Source organism: Neomonachus schauinslandi, chromosome 11 (assembly GCF_002201575.2).
Source record: "Neomonachus schauinslandi chromosome 11, ASM220157v2, whole genome shotgun sequence".
NCBI lineage: Eukaryota > Metazoa > Chordata > Mammalia > Carnivora > Phocidae > Neomonachus > Neomonachus schauinslandi.
Window position 1 is genome coordinate 53,718,679 of NC_058413.1, and position 18,635 is coordinate 53,737,313.

The 18,635-nt window shown below is 41.7% G+C and overlaps 1 protein-coding gene across 3 annotated transcripts in view; it reads right to left on the reverse strand.

The window, feature by feature from the left end:
• Window positions 1–12,441, reverse strand: part of RAB6A (RAB6A, member RAS oncogene family) — a 79,026-nt gene extending 66,585 nt beyond the window's left edge. Inside the window, exon 1 of one of the 3 annotated variants that reach the window (XM_044919208.1) lies at window positions 11,872–12,441. In XM_044919208.1, coding sequence (XP_044775143.1) covers window positions 11,872–11,941 — 70 coding nt within the window. In that variant the 5' untranslated portion in view covers window positions 11,942–12,441. The remainder of the gene's footprint in view (window positions 1–11,871) is intronic. The other 2 variants (XM_021704609.2, XM_021704607.2) reach the window with 2 other exon arrangements.
• Window positions 12,442–18,635: the final 6,194 nt, after the last annotated feature.

Sequence of the window (18,635 nt, forward strand, 5' to 3'; positions counted from 1 at the left end):
GAACTCTACCTTGAAACCAATAATACACTATATGTTAATTGAATTTAAATAAAATAAAATAAAAATAAAAAATAAAAAGCAAAAAAAAATACTGAGCCTTCTTTAGGCTGTATTTATATAGGCATATATTAACATGTTTCAAAAATAATACGAAATTCTTAAAATTCTGATTATGTTCTAGTATAATGTTATCAGTCATCATTTTAAAACGTACATCACGGGGACACCTGAGTGGCTCAGTCGGTTAAGCATCTGCCTGCATCTCCTTCGGCTCAGGTCATGATCCTGGGGTCCTGGGATCGAGTTCCACATCAGGCTTCTTGCTTAGCAGCTACCCCTGCTTGTGCTCTCACTCTCTCTCTCTGACAAATAAATAAATAAAATCTTTTTTAAAAATAAAATAGGGATGCCTGGGTGGCTCAGTCATTAAGTGCCTGCCTTCGGCTCAGGTCATGATCCCAGGGTCCAAGGATTGAGTCCCGCATTGGGCTCCCTGCTCAGCGGGGAGCCTGCTTCTCCCTCTGCCTGCTGCTCCCCCTGTTTGTCCTCTCTGACAAATAAATAAATAAAATCTTTAAAAATAGGGCGCCTGGGTGGCTCAGATGGTTGGGCGTCTGCCTTTGGCTCAGGTCATGATCCCGGGGTCCTGGGATCGAGTCCCGCGTCGGGCTCCCTGCTGCACGGGGGGCCTGCTTCTCCCTCTGCCTCTGCGTCTCTCTCTCTCTCTCTGACTCTCATGAATAAATAAATATTTAAATAAATAAATAAATAAATAAATAAATAAAATGTACATCACAAAAAATAGCCAAAGTTACTTGTTAATTGCATCATTTTGGGGGGGGGGTATGTGTATTTGAACTCTTACCAGATCTTTGTGGCCATTTTAAAGTCTTTCATCATTTACAATTATTGTTTTATTCTGATGGTTTACAAAAAATGTTCATCCTCAAAGAGACTCATGAAAAAGGAATTTAGTAAGTACTCTAGAATATAGGTTCTTGAAAACTTTAAGATCATGACTGCTTTAATGTTTTGTTTCCAGATTTAAAGGACCTCTTTTATCCCCTCCTCTTGTTTAAGTAATCTAATAACTTAGAGCAATCTAATCTTTGCAACAAGGACTGAAACATTTATCTATTTTCCCCTACTTGATCCCTTCAGAATTCTGAAACTCTTATTAAATATTCTTGATTTTCATGACAATATATGTATTTCCATAGTTCAGTGAGAATCTGTTCTCCTTGTAGCAGTATGCCCTATGCACCTAGCCCCTACTTCCTTTGATCCACAGCTGATAAAAGGGAATATACTTCAGTTTTGCAAAAACATAATCAAATCCATAGAGAACAATCATACTTTGGTAGGACAATCTTTCCACAGTGCAGTCCTGGATGATGAAAGCATCAGATGTCAGAATCTGCAGCCTGGAGATTTCATCTATTGGAAAAGACATCTCCATAAAGAGTTTCTTCAAGGCCCTTATCAGATACTGTTAACCAACCCTTGTACCACCTTGTGCCACCAAACTCCAAGGACAGATTCTTGGATTCATGTATCACATTTAAAGAATGCACCAAAGCCTGACTGGACCTGCACACCAACTGGTGTCCTGAAAGACTTCCAAGAGTTGAAGCACATGACACAGGAAGGAGACAGCTTTTCCAAGATGAGTGAACCAGGCCTATACACTTTTTTCCTGCTGCTGCTTCTTACCTTATTTCTCACTCCTTTTTTGGAAAGACAATGGTCTTACCCATATTCCTCAATCTACTGCAAAAGGGGGAAACCTTTCTGACTGCTGGATCCATCACCAGAAACTCCAATCTGTTCATGATGTCAGAGATTCCTTGGTCTTATCTGTAGGCAATTTCCCCAATGTGTTCCCCTGCACTCAAGAGTAATACAAATGGGCTAACTCCTTTTTGCAAGACTTTTAGAAAAGACCCCTTTAGTATGGGATGGTAGCTCACAGAATATCATCCCAATTCTTCTGATCCCAACCAATGGGGCATGTGGGTGGCTCAGTCGGTTGGGCATCTGCCTTCAGCTTGGGTCAGGATCCCAGGGTCCTGGGATCGAGGCCCACATCAGGCTCCCTGCTCAGCGGGGAGTCTGCTTCTCCCTCTCCCTCCCGCCCTGCCTACTTGTGCTCTCTCTCTCTCTGTCAAATAAATAAATAAAATCTTTAAAAAAAAAGAAAGAAAAGATCAATCAAGATATTCCAGCTAATGCATGTATCAACAATCATACTGTAGCCAGAATCCTCTGCCCTTCAACTGGTTTCATTTTTGTCTACAGTAGATGGCATTTCCCATGGGCATACAAATGTTTAGATAGCTGACCAACTGGAGGTCAGTGCTTATTGGGACTTTTAACTGTCCCTGTCAATGTCCATAATAAATCATAAACCTGACACTGATTGACCCCATTAAACCTCCACAGCTGCCTTAAAAAGTAACTTGCAGTAGGACTATATGACTCCAGGTTTGCCTACATAAGTAGAGCTTTCTCCTCGGGATTGAGTAAGAGCCAAGGAATGCATCATCAGAAATCTCTCCCTAACTTTAGGAGGGTCACAGCCAAAGCAACAGCAGCCCAACAATGATCCCCTGAATCACTGGCTAAAGTAGTTTTGGATAATGACATAGTCCCTGATTACCTACTTGCTGAACAAGGAGGCATTTGTGCAATAGCAAATACCACCTGCACATGGCTAAATGCCTCTGGAGAGGTAGAAATTCAATTACACAAGATCAGGAAACAAGCCCATTGGTTACAACAAATTTCACCTAATGACTCCTGGTCTTTTGACCTATTTAGCTGGTTATCTTCAGGTTTGGGCTCTTGGTTTTCAGAGAAAGATCTTAATGTAAAGGGGAAAAAAATACAGAAACCTCATTTAAAATGGAGTCAGGAGGCCAGAAGGGGGTGCTCTCATGCCATACCATTCACTATAGCCCTTTGCAGACCCACCCTGCAGAGACTTACCCTGCATTCCCAATAGGGAGAAGCCAGAAGGATGAAGGAAAATTTCTTCCTTGCCTAGCAACAGCCCAGCCAATAAAAGACTGTCACAACTCAGCCAACAAAAAGTCACTATGCTTTCAATCTCCCAGTTTACTCCAATGGACTTTTTGTTTATAAAAGCCCCTCCCAATTTCCCTTCCTCTATAAAAGAGCATTTCTCTCATTTGTTCTCCAGACTTGCCTATGGTTCATGATGGCTTGCCTATCCCGATCTGCTATTCTGAATAAACCCATTTTGCTGGTGAAATAACTGGCTGTTTTATTTTCAAGGTTGACTTTATTCTAAAAGTGACCAAATAAACCTACAAAAGTAGGTTTGAGTTTTTTGAAAATTAAAATTTTTACTGTGATAAACTATATAGGTCATAATATTGGCCATTTATAAGTGTACAATTCAGTGGAAATAAGTACATACACAATGTTTTTAAGGAAGTTACTGATTTACATTTTTATAAAGTTTATTCTGATAATGTAAAGGATGGACTGAAGGAGAGGTTCAAGAACAGAGGTTAGAAGGAACAGAGCAATGTAAAAGATTTAAACCTAATTTACTGCTAGACTGTAAGCAAGAAGAGAATAGAGATAATATCTGATTTATTAACAACTATGTCCCCCAGGACCTAACTCCATGCCTGGCACACAATGAGCATCTGTTAAATGGAAAGTGATCTTTAAGTTTCTATAATTCTGAGAATGGAAGACGTGCATTCCCCATAGCATGTAACACCTTAACGATGATTAAAAACACTTTTTTGTAACATAGCATAACAAAGCATAACAATAAAGGGTAAAAATGAATGCTAGGAATAAGATTAGACACAGGAGGGTAGAAGCAGGACTATAAAATTAACCCATGCAGAAGAGTTTGGACTTCATCTCAAAGACAAGTCTATTAGGGTGTCTGGACATGGTTTTATGCAATCTCACAATGGCAGGATAGGTTAACAGTACTGCTTATTGTAAGTTAATTTAAAGAAAAAAAATTTTAGAAAGAATCGTGCAGTATTTGTCCTTTAGTGACTGGCTTATTTCACTCAGCATAATGTCATCAAGAGTCACCCATGCTGTAGCATGTATCAGAATTTCCTTCCTTTTTAAGGCTGAATAATATTTCATTGTATATATATAAAACATTTTGTTTATCCATTCATCCATCAACTGGGTTGCTTCCATCTTTTGACTAATGTGAATGCTACTACGAACATGGTTACAAATGAGTTGGTTTTAATTTTATAAAATGTATTTTTAAAAAAGAAAAGAGGGGGGCGCCTGGGTGGCTCAGTCAGGTGAGTGTCTGCCTTTGGCTCAGGTCATGATCCCAGGGTCCTGGGACTGAGCCTTGCATCGTGCTTCCTGCCCTGCGGGAAGCCTGCTTCTCCCTCTCCTGCTCCCCCTGCTTGTGTTCCCTCTCTGGCTGTCTCTCTCTCTGTCAAATAAATAAATCTTTAAATAAATAAATAAAATCTTTAAAAAATAGAAAAAATTTAAAAAGAAAAAATAACAGAAACAGAAAACCCTAAGCCAATTCTAAACATCTAAAAGTATTAGTTCTCAGAAAACCTTAATCATCCAAGTTAGAAGGCAGAAACTAAATGGAAAAGTAGTAATTGACCTAATAGGTTCTATAAAAACCAATTTTAAACTGACAATAGAGAAAGCTGAGAAAAAATCTGATTTGTGCCAGAGAACCCCCTTAATGGCTCAGGAATTCCTGGCAACAAGTATATCTAGAAATAAGGATAAAGGTGGTGATAAAAACAAAAGTCTGTTTAAAAGGTAGACTGACACCCTCTCACATTCCCTCCACTGTTCCACACAATGGAACAGGTCCCTCTCCCACCTCACCAGATTAGAGGATTACACTATGAAAAAGGAAAAGAGGGAGGAGCCTGGGTGGCTTAGTCATTAAGCATCCAACTCTTGACTTCAGCTCAGGTCATGATCTCAGGGTCATGGGATCAAGCCCCATATTGTCTCCATGTTCTTTGAGATGAAGTCCAAACTCTTCTGCATGGGTTAATTTTATTTAAAAAACAAAAAAACTGAATGGGAAAGCTGTTTTCGTATGTACTAATAATATGAAAAGATCCCTAGGATATATTAAGCAAAAAAAGGTGTGGAGTGTAAGTCTGATATATCTTATGTAAGAGAGAATAAGAAATTATATTCACATTTGCTTGTGTTGCATAAAGAAATCCCAGAATATACACAAAAACCAATATATATAATTACTAAAGGAGGAGGGGGTGGAGTGGGGAATGGAGTCACAGAAACAGGGGTGGTAGTTAAGTTTTCTAAGCGCATCTTTTTATGTTTGTATTACCTATTAAAAATAAAGTTAGAGGGCATCTGGGTGGCTCAGTTGGTTAACTGTCTGCCTTCGGCTCAGGTCATGATCTCAGAATCCTGAGATGGAGCCCCGAGAGTTCCCTGCTCAGTGGGGAGTCTGCTTGTCCCTCTTTCTCTGCCTCCACACCCCAACTCCTGGGCACGTGAGTACACTCTCTCTCTCAAACAAATAAATAAAATCTTAAGAAAATAATAATAATAAAGTTAGGGGTGCCTGGGTGGCTCAGTTGTTTTGAGCATCCAACTCTTGATTTTAGCTGAGGTCATGATCTCAGGATCATGGGATCAAGCCCTGCGACAGGCTCCCCACTCAGCCAGGAGTTGGCTTCTCTCACTCTCCTCTGCCCCTCCCTGTGTGTGCTTGTGTGCTCGCTCTTCTCTCTCTCTCAAGTAAATAAATAAATCTTCTAATAAATAAAATTAGAGGGGGAAAAAGTGATCCAGTTTTAAAGCCCAAAGAGAAACGGATTAGATAACTTCTCAAAGTCTCCTCCAACTCTGGAATGCTCTCATTCAAGAATTTCAGCTAAAAATCAATTAGTCATTTATAATGATTTATAATGTGTCTTCCCTGGAACTCCATGCTCTGGTCACTTCTTTATACCTTTTAACTCTATTTTTCCCAAGCAACTACGTTTATCACATATATTGTTTCAGGTATTATATATTTCTTTCCCTATAAAATATAAATTTCTTAAGCTAATGCTCTACCAAATCACTTGACAGCATAGCAGGTTTACACAAACATTTGTTAAACTAGGGACGCCTGGGTGGCTCAGTTAATTAGGCATCTGCCTTCAGCTCAGGTCATGATCCCAGGGTCCTGGGATCTAGAATGGAGTCAGGCTCCTTGCTCAGTAGGGAGCCTCCTTCTCCCTCTGCCTGCTGCTCCCCCTGCTTGTGCGCTCTCTCTGTCTGACAAATAAAATCTAAGGGGAAAAAAAGAATAAATATTTTATTTAAAAAAAATGTGTTAGGGGCACCTGGATGGCTCAGTCATTAAGTGCCTGCCTTTGGCTCAGGTCATGATCCCAGGGTCCTGGGATTGAGCCCCACATCGGGCTCCCTCCTTCACGGGAAGCCTGCTTCTTCCTCTCCCACTCCCCCTGCTTGCGTTCCTTCTCTCGCTGTCTCTCTCTGTCAAATAAATAAATAAAATCTTTTAAAATAAATAAAAATAAAAAAAATTTGTTAAACTAGTTACCAAGAACTTCCCATGTGCCAGGCACTCTTCTAACTGCTTCACATTTATTAATTAATTTAATCTCCACAATAACTCTATATGATAGTTCCTATTACCTTATTTTATAAATAAGGAAATTGAAGCATAGAGAGCTCAAATAATTTGTCCAAAGTCAATGGCCAGTGCTAAAATATAAAACCCAGACTATGTGCTCTTAATCACTAGCTCTACTGTTTAAAGGCTCCAAAACCAGGTATGGAAAACATTCTTCTTGATTGCCCTAACTTGCAACATGAAGCTCCATGGTACAAATGGCTTAATATCACCTAACAACAGTTCTTAAAGTGTGGTCCGTGGACTGCCAGGATTCCCAGGACCCTTCAGTGGGGGGGTCAAACCATTTTCATAATATTAAGATGTTATTTGGCGGGGCGCCTGGGTGGCTCAGTCGTTAAATGTCTGCCTTCGGCTCGGGTCATGATCCCCGGGGTCCTGGGATCGAGCCCCATGTCGGGCTCCCTGCTCGGCGGAAGGCCTGCTTCTCCCTCTCCCACTCCCCCTGCTTGTGTTCCTGCTCTCACTATCTCTCTGTCAAATAAATAAATAAAATCTTAAAAAAAAAAAAAGTTATTTGGCTTTTTTTTCACTCTCATTCTCTCATGAGTATACAGTGGTGTTTCTAGAGTTTATATGATATGTGATATTACAATTGATTGAATGTAGAAGGATCTATGAGAATCCGGATGTCTTCTAGTAAGTGAAAGACATTAAAGAGATCTGCAGGGGCGCCTGGGTGCTCAGTCAGTTAAGCGTCTGCCTCCAGCTCAGGTCATGGTCCCGGGGTCCGGGGACTCTGCTCAGTGGGAGCCTGCTTCTCCCTCTCCCTGCCGTTCCCCCTGCTTCTATCCTCTCTCTCTGTCAAATAAATAAATAAAATCTTAAAACAAAACAAAACTTAAAAAAAAAAGATTGTAAATATGTAAAGCAATGCCACTCTCACTAAATTTTTGTTTGGAAAGTCGTTCTTTCATGTAATAGATTTAATACTATTATTTTTAAATGAATTAAAAAATTCTAAATGTTCACTTTCAATACAGTAAATATTGATATAAACCATATAAACAGAGCTCTTTAGGGGCCTCAACAATTTGTAAAAGCATAACAGGTGACGGGATCTTGGGAAGAAAAAGTTTAAGATCGCTCATCTAGCCAACCTAAACTGTTCAGTACTCCTGGTCTCCGATAGTAAGACACATTTTCCCTACCTACCATGTTTTAATTCAAAAAAACTGATGTAAAAAGGGTACCATAAAGTGAAAAACAGTACTCGGCCAGGTATGTGCTTCTACCTGAGACTGCATTTCCTAATTTGTAAACCTATTTTGTAACATTTGTTTGTAGTAATATCTTCTACTATACACCATGAATGGCATTCCTAAAAGTTCCTCTGCATTTCAAGACAGTAGCCAGAGGTTGCAACAAAAAAGATTTCTCAAGGAAACTTCAGATTTAAACTATATACTTCAGGGGCATCTGGGTGGCTCAGTCGTTAAGCGTCTGCCTTTGGCTCAGGTCATAATCCCAGGGTCCTGGGATGAGCCCCGCATCACATAGGGCTCCCTGCTCCGCGGGAAACCTGCTTCTCCCTCTCCCACTCCCCCTGCTTGTGTTCCCTCTCGCTGTCTCTCTCTCTCTCTCTCTTTCAAATAAATAAAATCTTAAAAAAAAACAACTGTATACTTCAACACGCCTTTATTAAACCAGGTATACTACTGAAATATAAAGAAACCCTAAGAATTTGTAAAAAGATTACCAAGACTGATGTCATTAACGCAGTCTAAAGCTTCATATACTGAAACAACTCATCTTTGTTACAGAGACAGAACCTTAATTTTTGATAAGGTAAATAGAAGTCTAATAAACTCCCAATCAGTTCCTTGAACACGTCTTTAATGTCATTTGACATATTTTTAGCTGCTATAGTAATAAAAAATAATTTAACAGTATCTTTAAACAAAACTAATTTTGCTCAACTCAAAAAAATAAGTACAAAATCCTGGTTCTATTTTTTTAAGCAAAATGGAAAGAGCTATAAATTACTGGGTTCCCTGCCCCCTCTAGTATCTAGAGTATCCCTGCATACAATCAAATAATGTAAATATAAAATGTTATTGTTAAACTATTAAGAACATAAGGGTAAAAACATAGATTTCACCACAGCAAAGACTGATAAAGACTACCAGCTTTGGTTCCTAGTAGATTCAACCACCACTCATTTACAAAAATATTTCTGAGTACCTACTATGAGCCTGGTATGCTAGGCACTGGGGATACAATGAACAAAAAAATAAGTTTTAATCTTCATGGGACTTGCATTCTGCTGTAAGACAAACACACAAGCACACACACGTAAGAATTATAAATGTGGTAAATGCTTTGCCACAGATTAGTTTTTGAAAGCTGAATTGTGGAATTCTAAAACCTAAAAATAAATAATTCATGAAGAGTTACATCAAGATGATATGGGTTCTACAGATCTTTACTAATGCATAAGAAAACTACAGACACTGCCCATGAAAACAAAGATCAATCTTTCATTGTCAAAGCTAGCAGATGGCATTACTTGGCAATATAGTAGCCTTAAAAGATAATTGACCTTACAGTTCCACAGAGTTAAAAAGCATGTAAACACAATCCTTAAAAAAACCTCTAAGAGGAGCCTAAAGAGGCACAACTAAATGTAATGTGGTATCCTGAATTGAATGCTAAAACAACAAAAAAAAGATAAAAACTAAGGAAATGTCAATAAACTATGGACTTTAGTTAATAATAACATCAATATTGGCTCACTCATTATAACAAATGTAACATACTAATGTAAGATGTTAAGAATACTGAGGAATGCTGGGGAAACTGGGTGGGGCTGTGTGGGAACCCTCTGCACGATCTTCTCAATTTTCTGTAAACCTAAAACCATTCTAAAAAATAAAGTCCATTAAAAGAAAAATCTAACCCATAACTTCGGGAGGGGCGGGGTGGGGGGAGATGGGGGGTGTTGTCAAGACTTAAAATAAAAAATGAGAAGCCACCAAACTCTGCAATGTGAATTAAAACATAAATACTCAAAGAATTCAAATGAAACCTGCAGATACTGAAGTTATGATCACTACTCATACTAAAATCTTCCAAGGACAGGGGCACCTGGGTGGCTCAGTCGTTAAGCGTCTGCCTTTGGCTCAGGTCATGATCCCAGGGTTCTGGGATGAGCCCCACATCGGGCTCCCAGCTCTGCGGGAAGCCTGCTTCTCCCTCTCCCTGCTTCTCCCTCTCCCTCTCCCACTCCCCCTGCTTGTGTTCCCTCTCTCGCTGTGTCTCTATCAAATAAATAAATAAAATCTTTAAAAAATAATAAAATAAAATCTTCCTAGGACAGAGATTAATGGATTTGTCGTGCAAACTAAATAGCTCTGCATCACAACATAAGGCCAGCAATAACATCCCTAGAGTGTACAATAAGCACTTTAGATCCTATTTATCAATAATGACCAATACACTATATTTTATGCGTGGCATTGTCCTGAAATTGCCATAAAATACCTAGACTGGGATCACCCTCATAGGTCTTACCAAGTTACGTCAAGAAACAAGCTTATACTTGCTTCAGGAAAATTCATAAGCAAAGAGGAGACTATACTTTTCCTTGGTAGGGAGGGAGGCAGTAAATATATATTGAAAAGAGAAAAATGATTTCTCAGCTCCAACTGGAAGCAATTTTGCAACTAATGTTAACCTATTTTAATTCCATATATATTAGTATAAACAGTTCAAGGCAGTAGTAAAAGCTCTGAATTTATAAGTTATCTGCTTTCCAATCAAAAGAAATTGTCTTCTCTACAGCCTAACCTAAGGTACCTAGCAGTTAACTCAGTGTCTGATGACTTGGGAAGAACTAACCTCTCAATGTCTGAATTTTAAAGAGGGTCATGAAAAGTGTAAGAAAAACAAAGGAGGACGATAATCTCTACATTGTCCAGTGCCAACTTTCATAATTCAGCATAAAACTGGAATCATCACAAGAAATAATTTTAGAGAAAACCATCACAAAGCTAGGATCTTGTATATAATACAAAGTAAGCAATAAGCAACATCAGAAGCCTGACCAGGTAAGATCATTCCACTCATCACATACTATGGAATATTAAGCAAAAAGGGTCATTTAGCCGAAACGGTATTACATACTGAAATCTAATTTAAGATAACTAGATGATCAATCTATTCTACTCTACTCCATTACTCTCTAGCCCCAAAGGAAATCCTACAAAACAAAGATGTTCGTTATTCTCAGGCCTTCTCACAGGAATCCTAAATATACAATTGGAAAACACTAAAAAAAGGAATAATGAACATTTCTTCGGTAATTCCTGTTTGCACCACCATAAAGAAAATTAGACACTGCTTCATGTTCAAAGGAGAAAAAGGAGAGGTGAGATGTGAAAAATTTCAAGTAAAACGATCATGACATAGCATCTGGCAGAGATCGGGAAAGCATCAACAGTGCTAAAAGAATTGTCAGGGATCAAATTCATGAGAAGAAAATGAGGTTTTTCCGATAAGCCACAGCCTAACCCAAGAAGCAAAAATCGCCACTGCCGCCGCCACCCCTTACTCCCCAACCACTCCATCCTCAAGTCGCCTCCAATAGACATATACCCTCCATAACCCAAACTAATTCCCCACCCAAGTGAAAACAATCCAAGAATTTCTACGACCCCCCCACTTCCCACCTCCCACAAGATCCGCACTTCCCAAGGCCAAGCCTCTAGGGAAAACAACGCCCTAATCCCTCCACCCTCCTTGTCCAAGGATGAAGACAGTCGGTTCCCCAGAGTGGGGCTTCCCGGGGTGGGCCTTCTTAGAGCTGACGAACTGGGATAAAAGCCAAGAATAAGGGTGGGGCTCCAGAAAGGGGGCTACGGTTGGTGAGACGACGGGACCGGAGGAAGAAAGGGATGGACAGCAGGCTGGGGCTGGGCGGAGTGAGGACTGGGGGGTGCAGATCGACGGGCGAGGCCCGGGCTGTGGGAAAAGGAGACGTCGGAACCGGGGACGGAAGGATCAAAATCTGACCGACGGATCAAGACGAAAAGGAGCTGGTGGCTAAGAGGGGTCGGCAAACACCAGGCAGGGCTGTGGGCTAGCACGGAGCGCGAACGCGAGGCGGGTAGACAGCCTTCGCGGACAGAAGGCCCGCACTGGGGGCGGTGCGGGGAAGCCGAGGCCAGCTGCCAGGAGTGGGGGAGCCGCGCACTCACCGCTCTGCTCCCCCAGGAACACCAGCTTGAATTTCCTCAGCGGATTCCCGAAGTCTCCGCCCGCGGACATGATGGAGCCGGAGGAGCTGCCGCCGCCTCAGCCCAGAGACCTCTCGGACCGACGCTGCTCCAACCGGTTGACGAAAAAGGCGAGAGGAAGGACCGGTGCCAAGCTCTCTCGGACCCTTTAGGGCCCGGCGGCGGAGCAAGGCTGCAGGGCAGGACTCCTCCCTACAGACAGGCAGCGGTCGCCGCCGCCTCCCCGCAGAGTCGCCTAGCACCGAGCGAGGCCCGCGGCTGGGAAAGGAAGGATGGCGGTGTCGGAAGCAGCCAGTGGTGTGCTCGAGGTTCCCGAGGCTAGCGCCGATCCCCTCTCAGCACCCGGCACCGAAACTGGGGTGAGAGAAGCGGAAGGTGGCGGAACTGGAGCCGCAGACGCGTCTGGGACCTCTCACGCGCAGCGCCTCAGCTCTCACAGCTGCCGCCGCCGCAGCCCAACCTGCTGAGTGCGCGAGCCTCTGGCGCGGCGCGCGGCGAGCCCGGGCGCGAGCGTGCCCCCCGCCGGCCGCCGGCGTGCGTGCGTGCGTGCGTGCGCGTGCGCGCCACAAGCCGGCGCCTTCCTGGTTTAGCTTGCTTTCCCGGCTCCTCCGGCGCAACAGAGACCAGGGCAGGTTAGGTTGCCACTCGAGTCTGGAAAAGCAAGGAGGAGGAGGGGCGGAACCCTGGGAAGGGCTGTGGGTGGAATAAGGAGCACTTACGTCACTTACGTGAGAACCAATCGGAGGAAGCCAAGGGCGGGCGGGGATGGCAGTGAGGTGGCAGCCCGAGAGCGCGCGCGCCACTTGCGCAGCGGAAAGCGTCGCACTGTGACTGCCATGCCAAGTGTGGCACGTCGCAGCCGGAGGGGAGGGGAGGAGAAGGGAAAGGAGGGGGCAGGAGGCGGGGCTGACACGTAGGTTGAATTGACCCCAGCACTGTGAGGGTGTGGTCCGATAGCCTTAAGGTGTGTACTCTGTTCCTTTTTTCCAAAGCCCTCAGCCCTTTCTCGGTCTGCTTAAATCCGCCGTTCACCCGTGCACTAACCCACCTACTCCATCTTTTTTCTTACCATAATTCCTCACACGATATCTTACTAGGTACATTGTCCACTGTTGCTCCCAGGAGTTTCGTAACTACCAGAAGCAGAGCCTCTACATTTTTGCAGATGAGGAAATCTAAGCTCAGAGGAAGGAAATGACTTAGAAAATCCACAAAGCCATAAAGTGGAACCTAGGTTTTGTCTTTTACCGCATTGAACCTCGGCAACCTCTTTATTGGATAAGCCCATCCACTTCCCTGATCTGATCTGGCTAGGTCTGTTATCAGCCTTTGTTACTCTGATGTAGACAATTGTAGGTGACGCCCACCTTCCACTGTGCAAGAAAAGGATTTAGACATCGTGTAAACCAAACCCTTCATTTCACAGATGGTGAAACTGAGGTCCAAGTAGCTATGCAAAAAGGTCACACAACAAAGTAGAGGTAGAGCCTGACCTTGAGCCCAAATGTGGGGGGAGAGGATATTTTAAAGATCACCTTTTCCTCCTAGAGCGGGGCTTCTGAATCTCTTATCGATGGACCTCCCTTAAATTAGACATATGAAGCATGTGCATTTTTCTGTGAAGAGGATCCATAACTTTCATCAGATTTTCAACCCAGTTTATGACCCAAAAAATGAAGGTTAATGTCACAGCCAAGAAGAACCGAAGGAGACATGGCAACTAAGTGTAATGTAGATATAAACATGACAACTCGGTGTAGGTTTTAAGCTGAATGGGATCCTAGAAGAGAAAAAAAAGACTTCAGGCGAAAAAAAACACAAAACCTGAATGAATATGGACTTTAGTAATTACAGTGTATAGGTATTGGTTCATTAATTGTAACAAATGTATCATACTAACATTAGTAATAAAGGTAACTGGGGAAGGAGAGGTTATATGAGGACTCCATTTTTCTGTAAATTTAAAATTTACAGAAAATTTAAAATCTAAAACTTTAAAAAAATAAACTATATTAATAAAAGATAAATAAAAGATTAAGAATCACCAAATTAGAGAATTAGACACCCACACCTCACCATACTATGGGACAGCATCCAAAAAAGTAAGTCTGTCCTTGAGGAGGACACTTCAAAAAACTAGTATCAATAAAAAGTGGTGGGTGACAACCTGGCTGGCTCAGTCGGTAGAGCATGTGACTCTTGATCTCGGGGTTGTGAGTTAAAGCCCCATGTTAGGAGTAGAGATTACTTAAAAAAAAAAACTGTCAAAAATACTTCTGGGGCGCCTGGGTGGCTCAACTGGTTAAACATCTGACTCTTGATTTCAGCTCCGTTCATGATCTTAGGGTTGTGAGATCAGTCAGCTTCAGGCTCTGCACTGGGCATGGGACCTGCTTGGGATTCTTTCTCCCTCTCCTTCTGCCCTTCCCCCCCTGCTCATGAGCCCGAGCTCCCGCTCTCTCTCTCTCAAAAAAAAAAAAACACCTCCCAAGTTAATGATAAAATAAATCCTTACATTTGTGTATAGTGTCTTACCATTCACACAACACATTTATATACATTTGCTTATTATTTGGGAGTTATTATTTACTTAGCTATAGAAATGGCAGGATCAAGCAAGTACCTTCTCAAACCCAGGGATGAACTGTGGAACTAGAATTAAGGAGAGGAATAAATTAAAGGGAGCTTTCTCATGAAAGCTTAAAATACTATCTATTCTGGCCTATCAAGACAATAGCTATATCCCCAAACCTCCTTCTCTATCAAAATTTACTCACTTCTGGTTCCTCTCAACCAAGTGGCAAAAGGATTTTGGAACATGTATCTAAAATGAACAAAAAGAAAAAAATAAACAAGAAATGAAATAAAATGGTAAAAACCTGGGGCACCTGGGTGGCTCAGTTGTTAAGCGTCTGCCTTTGGCTCAGGTCATGGTCCCGGGGTCCTGGGATCGAGCCCCACATCGGGCTCCCTGCTCAGCAGGAAGCCTGCTTCTCCCTCTCCCACTCCCCCCGCTTGTGTTCCCTCTCTCGCTGTCTCTCTCTCTGTCAAATAAATAAATAAAAATCTTTAAAAAAAAAAAAAAGGTAAAAACCTGAGTCATGACATGGACATTTGTGTGTATGTGTGGGGTTTTTTTAGTATTTTATTTTATTTATTTATTTGACAGAACGAGAAAGAGCACAAGGAGGGGGAGCGGCAGAGGGAGAAGCAGGCTCCCTGCTGAGCAAGGAGCCCCATGTGGGACTCAATCCCAGGACCCTGGGATCATGACCCGAGCCAAAGGCAGTCACTTAACCAACTGAGCCACCCAGCTGCCCCTTAATATCTGATTTTAAAAGTAGGTTGTCAGGTCTGATTAGGCCCTCCCCACCAGTAACTCAAAACCCTGCCACACACAAAGAGCAGCCCATACCAAGAGAATATTTAAAAAGAAAACCTCTTGTAAACATAAGTGAGTGGCTATTTTTTCTTTCTGATGTATACCAGGTTTCATTATATTCCCTAAAATAGCTTTTAAAGTAACATCCGAGGATTGGAGCTATAATTACTTTGTACTTCCTCCAGAACTTTATGAATCAATTCCTCCCTGTTGCTTTGGTCTCTGTAGTCACTTAGACAGGTGATGCTTTTCCTATCATTTTGAAGAGAAGTGTGGTATAATCCACCTCTTACCTTAGATATTTTAATGTTTTAAGCTAGCATTTTTCATTGACACAGATAACAGCCTCACTCTCCTCTGAAGCTGCACTCACATTTGCCCAGTATTCTGTATAAGTCATATGTTTTGCCTTCAGAGATCTAATGGTCTAAAAATTGTATCTTAAGTGCTCTAGGGTTCATCAAATGGAGAAATTACCTAGGGGAAGGAGGAGTTAAAGAGGCCTTTTTCAAAAGCACTTTCTTTTTTTTTTTTAAAGATTTTATTTATTTATTTGAGACAGAATGAGAGAGAGAGAGAGCACATGAGAGGGGTGAGGGTCAGAGGGAGAAGCAGACTCCCTGCTGAGCAGGGAGCCCGATGCAGGACTCGATCCAGGGACTCCAGGATCATGACCTGAGCCGAAGGCAGTCGCTTAACCGACTGAGCCACCCAGGCGCCCCTCAAGAGCACTTTCACTAACACTTTCACTTCCGTGGTTTCCTATACACTATTCTCTTTACCTTGAACACTTTCCCCTCCCTTTCTCTCTCCAATTCCTACTCATTCCTAGGTATCATCTTTAAAAAGTCTTCAAGTAGACTTCTCTGTCTGCTTCTATCCCCACCAACAGTGTCAATACCCCTGCCTGTCCTCTGCTTGTACCTTACTCTTCCTCATCACTTAATTGTTATTGTTAATTGTCAGTGTTCCCCACCTGACTGTAAGCTTCATGAGATCAGAGCTCATGTTTTGTATCTCCAACAATTGCAGAGTGCTCGACATAGTAAGCCTGCAACAGATACTTGCTGAACAAATGAAATAAATGGGAGGCATTATTGTTTAGCTTTCATCAAACGATGAATGAGATGTGGGCATGTGAAGATGGAAGGGTAAGAGCATTTTGGAGAAAGAGAACATCCCTTAAAATCACATTATGTAAATTGATACTACATTTTTTTTAAAAGATTTTATTTATTTATTTGACCTAGAGAGACAGCGAGAGAGGGAACAGGAGACAGCAAGCAGGAGGAGTGGGAGAGGGAGAAGCAGGCTTCCCTCGGAGCAGGGAGCCCGATGCGGGGCTCAATCCCAGGACCCTGGGATCATGACTTGAACAGAAGGCAGATGCTTAATGACTGAGCCACCCAGGTGCCCCTGATACTACATTTCTTAACACCACTTATGAAAAAGATGCTCAGAACAGACTTGTGACTAAAAATTGAGAGAGGACAACTTTGGCAACTCCAAATCAAAATATCTAGAACAGTTTTCTTTAACCAATTTAAAAGGGATTGTTAATTTGAAGCCCATGAGAGTTTCCAGGAAGGTACCCCACAGAAATTGTAATATAGTTATAGCTTGTTGTTCTACCCAGAGAGACACAAGCTTCTTTAGGGAGGACTGAGATTTCATCTTATTCCTTGTGTCAGACACTCTTGGTTGCCTATCTAACAATACACACACAACACACACACACACACCTCCACAATATATATTGGAAATGACAGATAATTTTCTAGCTTCCCTTCAGCTAAGCTAAAGACACCTAACTTGATTTGAGCCAGAAGGAAATGTGCCAGAGACTTCTGAGATAAAGTTTCTTCCCTGATGAAAAGAGATAGATGAGGGAAAACTGCCATTCTTCCACCATTAGATGTGGTTATATAAGGACATGATATCTAGAGCTAAGGCATCTTATGAATACTGACATATAATCCTTAAGAAAAAGCCAACCCGTTGATGATGGCTAAGCTAAAATACACCATTGAGCCACTGTACCAATCCTGGAAATGGTCTTCCTCTGATTTCTTTTTAGCAAAATAATAAATACCTTTGTACTTAATAATGTCTTCATATGTCTCTGTCATTGTTACTTGCAGCTGAAAGCATCTGACATTCTCATCTTTAGATCTCTTAAAACATCTCACACAATTCCCTGAACGTTAGTTACTCAATACTGTCTGTGTGTATACATAATATAGTAATAGTTATCAAACTGGAACTGCCTTTTTCTGTTTACTACTCCCTAAAAAGGATTTATTACTCTTAGAGAGGCAGGAAATCAATAGAAGGAGAAAACTGCCCAGGTAAAAGGATTGGAATCATATTGCTTATATTTGAAGCAAATAATAGCTCTGGCAGGAATTCAAGTTCCATCAAATGTGAAGCCCTTCTAACACACTCTGCAGGTTATTATAATCATCACTGCTAAAAATAATAGTGGGTCAATATAGAAAGCATAAAAATGACAAATGCTCAATAATTCAAGGTGACCAATTAAATGAACACAATTAACACAAGGTATGTTTATGCAAGTCTCATTTTTAAAAGACAATGAGAAAAAGAAAGAAAGAGGAGGAGGGAGGCATCATGTCAAAACCAGTTTTCCAAATACCCTGACCTACAAAGATGTGCCATGGGAGAAGTATAAAGGTTATTCAATCAAGGTGGAGGAGAAGATAGTAAAACCTCAATGGAATTGTCCTTCCTGTGATTATAGCCAATTCATAAGCCAAGTCAGAAGATATTTTTTGCTACCGATTAATCTACAGAATCTATTTTTGATGATTCCATTTTGTTCCGTTCATATGAATCATGGTCCTTGTTATGAATAATGCGATTTCTCAGAGCCTTAGATGTGGGGTGCTACTTCCAGCCTTTGAAATTGCAGTGGGGGAAGAGGTTGCTTCTTTCTGTGCCAGTGCAGAATGTGTAATACCTGAAACATTGCTGGAGCTCTCCTCTCCCCAGTACTGTCTCCCCCACGAGTAATAAAGTCTCCTCCAAGATGTACAGAAGAATGAATCATTCTCCTTGCCACTAAGAGAGAATCACTCTCAGAGTAGAAGAGAACGACTGCTTCTCCTGCTGTTTATGTAAAGAGCAGAGCATCTTAGGACAGAAAAGTGGGACCAATGCTGTTTGCACTGAAAGGCCAACAGACTGCACAGCCAAATTGTAACTTGCCTAAGATGCCAGGAAAAACCATCTTTTCATGAGAATTTCTTCAGATTTTTGAATAGTACAAAGTGACCAGGACTTTATTTCATATAAAAATCAAAAGATAACAAAGTCATTACAG